Source organism: Sinocyclocheilus rhinocerous, unplaced genomic scaffold (assembly GCF_001515625.1).
Source record: "Sinocyclocheilus rhinocerous isolate Xijiao unplaced genomic scaffold, SAMN03320098_v1.1 scaffold161, whole genome shotgun sequence".
In the NCBI taxonomy this organism is placed as follows: domain Eukaryota; kingdom Metazoa; phylum Chordata; class Actinopteri; order Cypriniformes; family Cyprinidae; genus Sinocyclocheilus; species Sinocyclocheilus rhinocerous.
Genome location: NW_015627226.1, coordinates 1,296,107 through 1,306,264, shown reverse-complemented (window position 1 = coordinate 1,306,264; position 10,158 = coordinate 1,296,107). Strand labels below are relative to the sequence as shown.

The 10,158-nt window shown below is 38.6% G+C and overlaps 1 protein-coding gene across 1 annotated transcript in view; it reads left to right on the top strand.

Moving 5' to 3' along the window:
- LOC107722542 (ephrin type-B receptor 3-like) overlaps positions 1–10,158 on the top strand; it is a 43,385-nt gene that overhangs the window by 16,007 nt on the left and 17,220 nt on the right. The window contains exons 5-9 of the mRNA XM_016530921.1: positions 2,690–2,845; positions 3,661–3,996; positions 5,462–5,586; positions 5,965–6,121; positions 6,551–6,659. Coding sequence (XP_016386407.1) covers positions 2,690–2,845; positions 3,661–3,996; positions 5,462–5,586; positions 5,965–6,121; positions 6,551–6,659 — 883 coding nt within the window. The remainder of the gene's footprint in view (positions 1–2,689; positions 2,846–3,660; positions 3,997–5,461; positions 5,587–5,964; positions 6,122–6,550; positions 6,660–10,158) is intronic.

Genomic DNA, 10,158 nt, shown 5'->3' with positions numbered 1-10,158 from the left:
ATCAGTAATATTCAGGAAATAATAGATATTGAATTGATGTTTGAACTTATTTGCATGTTTTTGTGTCTTTTTATCCTCATTCCAAATGATCAGAAAAGAGGAAACCAACAATAAAACAGGAGAAAGTACTAAATTACCAACAGGCTCATCAAAGCGTTTGATCCAGTCCTGATACACGTGTTCATTTCTCAAATAAACCCAGCCACCATTGTCATCGCTATTTCCATTCATTCATTCATTTCATGCGCTGCAAAGATGTACCGGGAGAAGAGCGATTATTAGACGACCGATCGTCATTTCCAAAAGGCAAATATTCCCCTTCAGAGTCAGAATCGGTGAATAACATTTGCAACACATCCTCACGGTACAACTTTTTATTAGCCATTTGCCGATTTTCTCTCACAAATCTCACAATTTACTCGCACGCTATGAACTAAACTGCTTCCGCATCAATGACACGATAGCTCACTTGCTCTGCTATTTCCTCGAACACTTTGAATAGGAACGTGACGTAATTTTGGTCTAGAATCAAAGTACTACATGTCTGCCATCTAGTGGTAGGGAACACAAATGAGATATTACACTATATTAGGAACTACAGTCTATTTTATAAAGTATGACGTCTTGTCGCAATTTTGCGACTTTGGCGCTTAGAGGGTTAAGTGTGTTTGTGTGTTGTACTTTTTATATTTTTAGTAGCTATTTACAGCAAAACTACAGCACTTCCAGTAGGCTATTTTACAGAGCAGTCAACATTGGAAACTCCCGACGGCATGCAATCAGTTGACGAACACCCTATTCATATATAAAACTAGGCTACATGTTATTAAATTAAAATTTTTATTACAAGTTTAGTTTGTGTTTTTCCTCTTTTATTTGTTGCATCCATTGCATCTGAAAATGATCTACACTATAGGCTAGATAATTTAGATCAATCTATATTCAGAAACAGGTGCCAAAAGACATGGCCCCCCAAAAAATTGTAGATGCCCCCTCACTTTATGTGCTCTAGCGCCGACCCTGAGTGTGTCATTTTTGTGATGGAAAAATATTTTATTCGCAGCTGTTTCATGATCCAGATATTTCAAGTGCCAACACAATACTGAAAAAAACAAATGGCAACCTTAAAGGAATATTCCAGGTTCAATGCCAGTTAAGCTCAACTGAGAACTGATAGTATTACTACAAGAAATAATTTTGATTCATCCCTCCATTACTTAAAACAAAAAGCAAAAAGTTACGGTGCGACACTCACAATGGAAGTGAATGGGGGATTTAAAAGCAAGGCAAGTCACCTTAATCTGTTTATACAACACAGATTGTTTCAAAGCAGCTTCACAGTATAATAAAAAGAAAAATAATAGAATCACTGATTCAAACTTCATCAAATACAAGACAAATCCAAATTCTGCTGTAAACAGCTCTAAAAAGACAATAGTGTCATTATTCAGCTCCAATCTGTTCAGTGTTGATTTAAGCAGAAACGTGAAGCTTAAATTATAAAAACACATTAATTCTTCTTTTAAAACCAGAGTATTATTATGATATGTAAAGCTGTTCTTGTTATTTTTATGGTTGTTTTAGGGTTTTAGCCGTTATATTGTCATGGCAATGAAGTTTCGGTAAGGCACTTACAGTGGAAATGAACAGGGCCATGGTTTAGGGTTTTGGATTTAGGATTACCATTTTTTTACCTCATAATACAGTTCTTAATACAGCATATTTTATACCATTTTTAACATGCATAAAATATTTCCCAAAATAGCCAGCGCTCAGTAACTCAACTGCTGGGGAAGGGCTGCATTTGACCCAGCCACTGTGTAATACAAAAACTACCCAACACTGGAAAAAGTAACCCAAAAATTGACTCAACAGGCTCAATCAGTGTTTGGGTTCTTAGAGTGTTACATAGTAAAATCATGTTAACACACAGATTGTTCATCTTTTAGCTATACTTTTTATTAGCCCCATTCACATCCATTGTGTCTTATTATAACCAAGATTTTTTCTCTTTTGAAAGAAAAGGAGGGAGTAAAAAAAAATGTTGTGGTAACCAACATGCCACAAATGCTGTGAATTTAACTTGCATTGAACTAGGGCTGAACGATTTTGGAAAAAAATCTAATTGCGATTTTTTTTTACCAATATTGCGATTGCGATTTCTTTTCTCTTCGCTTTCACAAACCGATCCATCTCCCATTCTAATTTCGTCCTTTGGCTGTTTACTGTTTTATTTCTTTTCTTTTTCTGCTGATGGCCCGCGCTCGACTTGAAGCAGCGCTGCTTAGACCGATGGGTGTGTCATCAAAGTACTGCCAGAGCTATAAGAGAGCGCAGACGTCTCCATATGCTTTCTCTCGCCGTACTTTGATGTCAAAGGCTACACCGATCGATCTTCAAGTGGAACACACCTCTTTACTCTGGCGTGTCACGTGACCGAGTGTAATCGCAGTCTCTGCGATTGAAAAATCGTGTTTTTTCATATCGCGATATTATCGCAAATGCAATTAATCGTTCAGCCCTACATTGAACCTGTAATATTCTATTAAGGAGCTATTTCTATTTGGATTTGTTTATGTAACCAAACGTATTTAGGTTGATTCGGTGATAAGTAATATTTTTTGACAAAAAACTGTTCATTTAAAAAAATTACATACTGTAACTCACCTTTTTCTTTTTCACCTTTTAGCGTGCACCCCAGGGACCTTCAAATCCAAACAGGGCGAGGGTTCTTGTATGCCGTGCCCTTCCAACAGCCGGGCCAGCTCTAGGGCGTCTAGCATTTGCCCTTGTCAAAGTGGCTACTACCGCGCTGACAGCGACCCCCCTGATGCAGCCTGCACTAGTAAGTCATGATCATCTGTAGCACTTGTCAAATTAACATAGCTCCCACATTGTGCTAATTATATGTTGAAAAGGTCTGTCCTGTGCATTCGGCCCGTTTGATGTGGCGACTAATGACACAGAAAAGCGTGTTGATAAAAAGGCCATGATCGCTAATGTAAGCCTGTCGGTTCGCAGCATCTTTATAACCGGTTAGCTTCAGCTCTGTTGAATCTTGACACATGGATTTAATTGGAAATATCACATAAATTCACACATTGATGCAATGTGTTGCAAAATCCCCTGGTTGGAGAGCTTTTTTTTTTTCAGTCTTTTGAAACATTATCAGGAAGCCAGAATGTTGTTTGTAGTTTATGAATTAAAAAAACGGAATTGTGCTGGAGGTATGCACATAAAAAAGGAACAAATATGTATTCTTTTTCAATAATTGTAACCAAAAGCTTCCAGTTCCTTAGGCAGTTGTGCTTTTGAAAATCCAACCTCTGGATTTAATTAGTTTACATCATGATTCACTGAGCAAGATTTGTTGGTTAGAGATTTGACCCTGACAAGTTAACTATGGAGTGCATTGTAAATTAGGGTTAGGGTTCGAATAATTAGATAATTTATCCAATGACCGCCTGACTTTAAGGCTCCATATTTTTTAATTAGTCTTAGATTACTGTGTAACGATCTACAAAAAAGGTTGTTTTTTTATTCTTGACTAAACATATACCGTAGGATATGTGCAGAAAATGTTTTGCTCCAGGACATCATATTTGGCCTGTTAAGTTATACATGTTCCTTGAGTATAACTCTTTACCGTTGTCTTTCTAGCTGTTCCTTCGGCACCATTAAACGTGATCTCCAGTGTGAACGAGACTTCAGTGTCACTGGAGTGGTCCGAGCCGCGGGATTTGGGCAGGAGAGGTGACGTGGTGTATAACGTGGTGTGTAAGAAGTGCCTGCATGATGGTGGGTCCTGTGCGCGGTGTGACGATAACGTGGAGGTGTCACCACGGCGACTGGGTCTGGCCGAGAGGCAGGCGGCAGTGAGGAATCTACAGGCACACACCCATTACAGCTTTGAGATCCAGGCTGTCAACGGTGTGTCCCCCAAGAGCCCATCCACCCCGCAATATGCCACTGTCAATATCACCACCAATCAAGCAGGTGAGAAATTCATTTTCAATTGTCTAATAAACCAGTAAACCACAGGAGACTGTTTAAACTGCACCAAACAGTTACAATCACAGTAAAGCACAGCCTGCAGTGGCTTATTGTTTTTATAAAACACTGGCACAAGTTTCAATGACAAATATGTATGTATATGTATGTATGTATGTATATATATATATATAGAGAGAGAGAGAGAGAGAGAGAGAGAGAGAAAGCATTAATTATTTATCTACAAATCAAGTTTTTGGGGAGTCACACCACATCTGAACTAAGCTTGCCTTGCCATAAAAATGTAATGCCATAAAAATATAATGTACTATCATATAATATCGTATCATATCAATATAATATTAATTCATTCATTCATTTTGCATTCCTCACCACATGGCTATTATTTGGTAGCCAAACGTTGTAATTGTTAAATAAATAAATTATTAAAGATCATGTTAGACTACTTTATATTTTGAAAAAATATACTTTAAAATTTGAAAAAAAAATCTAATTATCAAAACATGTTCATCAGAGGTGTTCAGTTTGTTGTATGTATGAATGTTGTATGTATGTTGTAATCATTGAATAAATTCAAATTGTCATTGCCATTGACCCACAAGAAAAAATATAATAAAAATATTGATCAATAAATCATTTATTTTTAATTATTCAGTTTATGTGGATATGTGTGTATTTATAATTCTGGATTTTTCTATGGTTATCGAAGAATCATTAAAAAAAGTGGAGTGTGGAGGAAAATTTATTCTATATTCATATTATTAGTAGTTTTATTTGCTTTACTCTACTAAAGAGTGTTCTTTCTTTTTTAAATGCCTCATTAATGTGCTTAAGTTTGTCATGAGATGAGAGATAACAGGAAATCTAAGTGTGAGACAGGAAAATGTTATGTCAGCTTTTTAGACATCCTGGCTTCTTAGAAACGCATATGGAGGACATAGTTAGACACCTTAAATGGACATATATGTTGAATATGCATTATGATTGGATGAGATCAAAGCATCCGGATTTGATGAAGGTATACATTTTGAGTTGGGGTGTTGCTTCTTGGTCACACTCTGCAGCCGATCTGTATGACTGTTGACCTTTTCTTGCAAGAAAATAAATCTTCAAAAGACTTTTGTCTCATACCTTTATTGAAATAGAAAATTGCCACAACAGTTTATTACACACAGTAATCAGAATACACTATTCCTATATTGCATAATATTACCTAAACCAAACCTGTAAAGATCAACCTGTAAAGATTGATATGCAAATGTTTCTCTTTTTTTTTTTAGTATTTGCATTTAGAATTTTATTTCCCAGCTGTCCGTGCTATCAGAACAGACTACGTAGAGACCCTTTATGGGTCCCGACCCACCAGTAAAGAGTCACAGCCTTAAATAATCTGATGATATTCTAATAAAGTTATTCTGCTTTTTCTCTCTCCATCTCTTAACACCTCCAGCTCCATCGGCAGTCCCCACCGTCCACTTAATGCGGGCCACAGCTGGCACTCTCAGCCTCTCCTGGCTGCCCCCAGAGCGGCCCAATGGTGTGATCCTGGATTATGAGATCAAGTACCAGGAGAGGGTGAGGAACTGCTGTGCATCTAAATCACCCCTGACTCAAGAACTCTTGAACCCCAGCCAGATGACATTACACCAGACACCCAGCATGGGTTTTACTGGCTTGAGCTCAAAGTAACCCTGGCTCGTCTTAAAGTGGAGTACAATGGAACAACAGATGGCTACTGGTCAAAACCCAATGGCTAATTCTAAAAAGAGTGGAGCTTAATTCGTCTATAGGATTTACTTGCGGCCGCATGTTTGGATGACAGTTTTAGCTAGGGATTGTCTTTTCAAATACCGCTAATTGCAGTGAAAACTGTTAACTAAACATTCACTCTAAGCATTCAATGACTCAAGAGTCTAGTTTCGGTCCTTCAGTGTGTATGTTTCTGTTTCTCAGGGAGAGTCGTTCTCGCACACCGTCACTGCACAGCACACTTCTGCCAAAGTGGAGGGTTTAAAGGCTGGCACGGTGTACGGCGTGCAAGTACGTGCTCGTACTGTAGCCGGTTACGGACGTTATAGCAGCCCGGTGGACTTCAGTACAAGTCTTTATGGTAAGAACACAGACGTTTTCTTTCTTTTGCATCTGTTACAAAGATACTGAGTGGTCAAGTGCATTTTTATATGCCAAACTACCCATAGGAAAAAAGAATCACAAATGAGATCCCTGCTGAATTGTTTATCCTAGACAGCGCTAAGGTTAAATCTCCTGCTCCTTAGATATTTCTCCTGAGAAAAAGCCCCTAGAAATGTTGCATGTGTCTAAGTCAATGAATTCAGTATGAATTAAACATTTTGTATCAGATTCTTTCAAGCCTATTTGATCTGATGCCATCCATATTAATTTTTTTAGCTCTTACCGTGTCAACGCATTGTCTATTTTTATTGCTCCTGATGGATTTTAAAAGAAACGTCTCATTCAGTGTACGTTTGTGTATTTCAGCATTATTGGTATTCTAAATGCATTTCAATTCATCTGACAGATGACCCAGAGCGGTCAGTACAGGACCTGTTGCCACTCATTGTGGGCTCTGCCTCAGCAGGATTTGTGGTCATCCTTGCCATGGTGGTCATCGCTGTTGTCTGCCTTAGGTAAGTATTATCATTTATCAATCACATGTACATGGGATAATTCTGTCATCATTTGCCCACCCTCGTGTTGTTGAAATCTGTATGATTTACTTTCTTTTGTGGATCACAATATAAGATATTTTGGAATCGTTTTTTGACGATCTAAATCTATTGACATTTTCGTCAACGAATATAAAAACAAGATGAAAATGTTAGGGAGGGACGATCTGGGAAGAGATCCAGTCAGAACTAATCTTCTGCGTGGTTAGGAGGTCAGACGCGAACATTTGAACTGTAGCAGCCTACTGATCTATCCAGCTGGACATAACAACTTGCTGCACGTCTCATAAAAAGTAAAAAAAATTCAATATCTGAGAGTAAGAGAAGAGCAGACATGTGGATAAATTTGAAAAGCATGATGACGTAAAAGAGAACTCAATTCGGTCTGTACACACCCAAAGCACGCACACAGAAAAGCGCCTCTCACACAGTGCACGAGTATTAAACTTAGTTCTCTTTCACCTTGCATGAAGGGAGAAATACACAAATTTTACCTCTAATACGCCACTATGTCCAACTGTCTTTGGGCGCGCACGGCATCCGGTGCGTGAGGTGTGTACGCGCTCTGGCGTAGTTTACGCAAGCGCCGGAAGTGATCTCTCGCGCGTATACGTCACTCATTGTTTGCACAGTGCACAGTCATTGTAGGTACGGCGGCTAATCAAAATGGTACTTACTTGTGCTTATCCGGATTGTTCAAACCGACTTAAAACTAAAAGATTACGTGCTCTCGTGCGAACTCATTCGGGAGTGGTGACTTTCCACGTATTCCCAACTTCTGAGCCTGCTCACCTGAAGTTATGGTTGATTGCTCTTCGGCTGGATATCAACACACCCATTAACGTAAACTACTCCAGAGCGCGTACACACCTCACGCACCTGGGGGTAAGCAGATAAACATCAGATTTAAATTTTTGGGTGAACTATCCCTTTAATGTTAATCAAGCAACAAAAGAAAGAGAGAAAATCACTCACTGTTCTTGACTGAATGACTTTAGTAACCCTAATAAGGATTAATCTAAATGTATTTATATATACAGTGGGTACGGAAAGTATTCAGACCCCCTTAAATTTTTCACTCTTTGTCACTATGTCCAACTGTCTTTGGGCGTGTGCACGGCATCCGGTGCGTGAGGTGTGTACGCACTCTGGCGTAGTTTACTCAAGCGCCGGAAGTGATCTCTCGCGCGTATACGTCACTCATTGTTTACACAGTGCACAGTCATTGTAGGTACGACGGCTAATCAAAATGGTACTTACTTGCGCTTATCCGGATTGTTCAAACCGACTTAAAACTAAAAGATTACGTTCTCTCGTGCGAACTCATTCGGGAGTGGTGACTTTCCACGTATTCCCAACTTCTGAGCCTGCTCACCTGAAGTTATGGTTGATTGCTCTTCGGCTGGATATCAACACACCCATTAACGTAAACTACTCCAGAGCGCGTACACACCTCACGCACCTGGGGGTAAGCAGATAAACATCAGATTTTAATTTTTGGGTGAACTATCCCTTTAATGTTAATCAAGCAACAAAAGAAAGAGAGAAAATCACTCACTGTTCTTGACTGAATGACTTTAGTAACCCTAATAAGGATTAATCTAAATGTATTTATATATATATATATATATCTGCTTGAAAGAATGTGGCAAGTTGTTATTAAGAATGCATATTATATAACCATTGGTATTTAATTGAAAGGAGGACAATGTTCTTGTTTCTTTAAGAGAAGTGGTTTTATTTCATTTTAATATAAAGGTATGTTGTGTGTCACAGCAGTTAAATCTGTGTCGATATTGCATGATAAAACCTTAATATTAAACCTATATAATGAGTTTGGAAATTTTAGAGAAATGCTTAATAAGTGCATTACACTAACTAAACCCATTAGATTTTAGCTGACTAAATCTACTGTAGATTTAGTCAACTAAATTCAGATGACTAAAATATGACTAAAACTTCTAAATTAACACTGCTATCCTTTGTGTTATATTCCCTTGCCATTAAATTACAGAAAACTAGTTAACGCTAATGTGTAAGTGTTTAATAAAGGAGCTAAGGAAGTGATGGCAAATTTGACATTGCTCTATTCTGACCAATGAAATCACTCTCTCAGTATTTTTCTCTCTTTTGTAAAGCCATAGAAATGCTATAGAGTGCATTAGGGCCTGGCTACTTTTTCAGCAGTGCTGGTTCCAGAAGTTTTTTTTTTTTCCATACATTTTTCCCCACAGGGATTTTCAAAAACTCTTCTTTAAAGCACTATAAGCCATGAACCAAGCCAACCAGCTATGAGGTGAATTACAACATTACAAACTTTTAGTTGATGTTAATGTAGTTTTTCACCAATAATTCTGCTATTGAATAAGATTATTTTAAGTTATAATTATTGAAGTTGAATTCATGCAAACAGATGGCTTCAACAAAAGCATATATAATCGATGAACAGCCTCGGAGCTCACAACAGGTCTGTCTTTATAGGTTTATCAGTTATTGTTAAAATAATGGGGGTTTTACATCCAGAACCCGCCTGTGCTCTATTGTGGATTTTTTGGGGGGGCTGTTGGAACAAATGGGAATGCAAAAATTATATTTGTTGCCATTTCCGTTTACCACTATGGAAGTTTCCCCAACTATGACAATTTATGCTTCTGAGAACCTTCTGTGAAAAGGGTTCATTCCAGCAGGAATCCTTGCGATCAGGGATCTGCATGAGAGTGAAAGATTTCCCCATGCAGATTTCGCAACATATTCAAGTTGGCCACACGGATTCACCAGACTTACCAACCAAAGGCTGCTTGATTTGAAAGTGACCATGCATTGCTACAATGTTGACAATAGACAACAGGCCTTTTTTTGCCTGCAAAATTTCCTAATGTGACCGCGTCTTTAGACCGGGAACTTGTAGTAAGAAAGTAAACAGGATCCATTTAGATTTCATGTTGATTTAGCAAAGAGCTATTTGTATTGCTTATCATTTGAATGCCTCGTGTGTCGTGTCCAACAAACTCAACAGCACAACCGCAAAATGAGATCAGATAGGGAGTGCAAAACAGACTTCAAAGTGCGTCTGACTTCGGATATTTATGAGACTCACAAGATGCTAATTTCAGGCCACTTCGCCCAGATCTGTGCGCAGACTGGGACATTGCCAATCACTCCAGAGACGGCAGACTGCCACTGTGTCTATTTGACACATTCTTCTTGACTGTGACCGCCTTGTTGTGCCAAAACATCTCCTCCTCTCTGCTTCAAGCTCTTTCTTCTCTCTCATTCATGCCCTGTGCGCTAGTATCCTAATGTGTTCTTTGTGTGTGTGTGTGTGTGTGTGTGTGTACTGGTTTATATATCCTGGTGGGGACTTAAACCTGACTACACACAGACTCATGGGGACTCGTGTCACGGTGGGGACCTAAATTGTGGTCCCCACGGGTACAAAAGCTTATAAATCATACAGAAT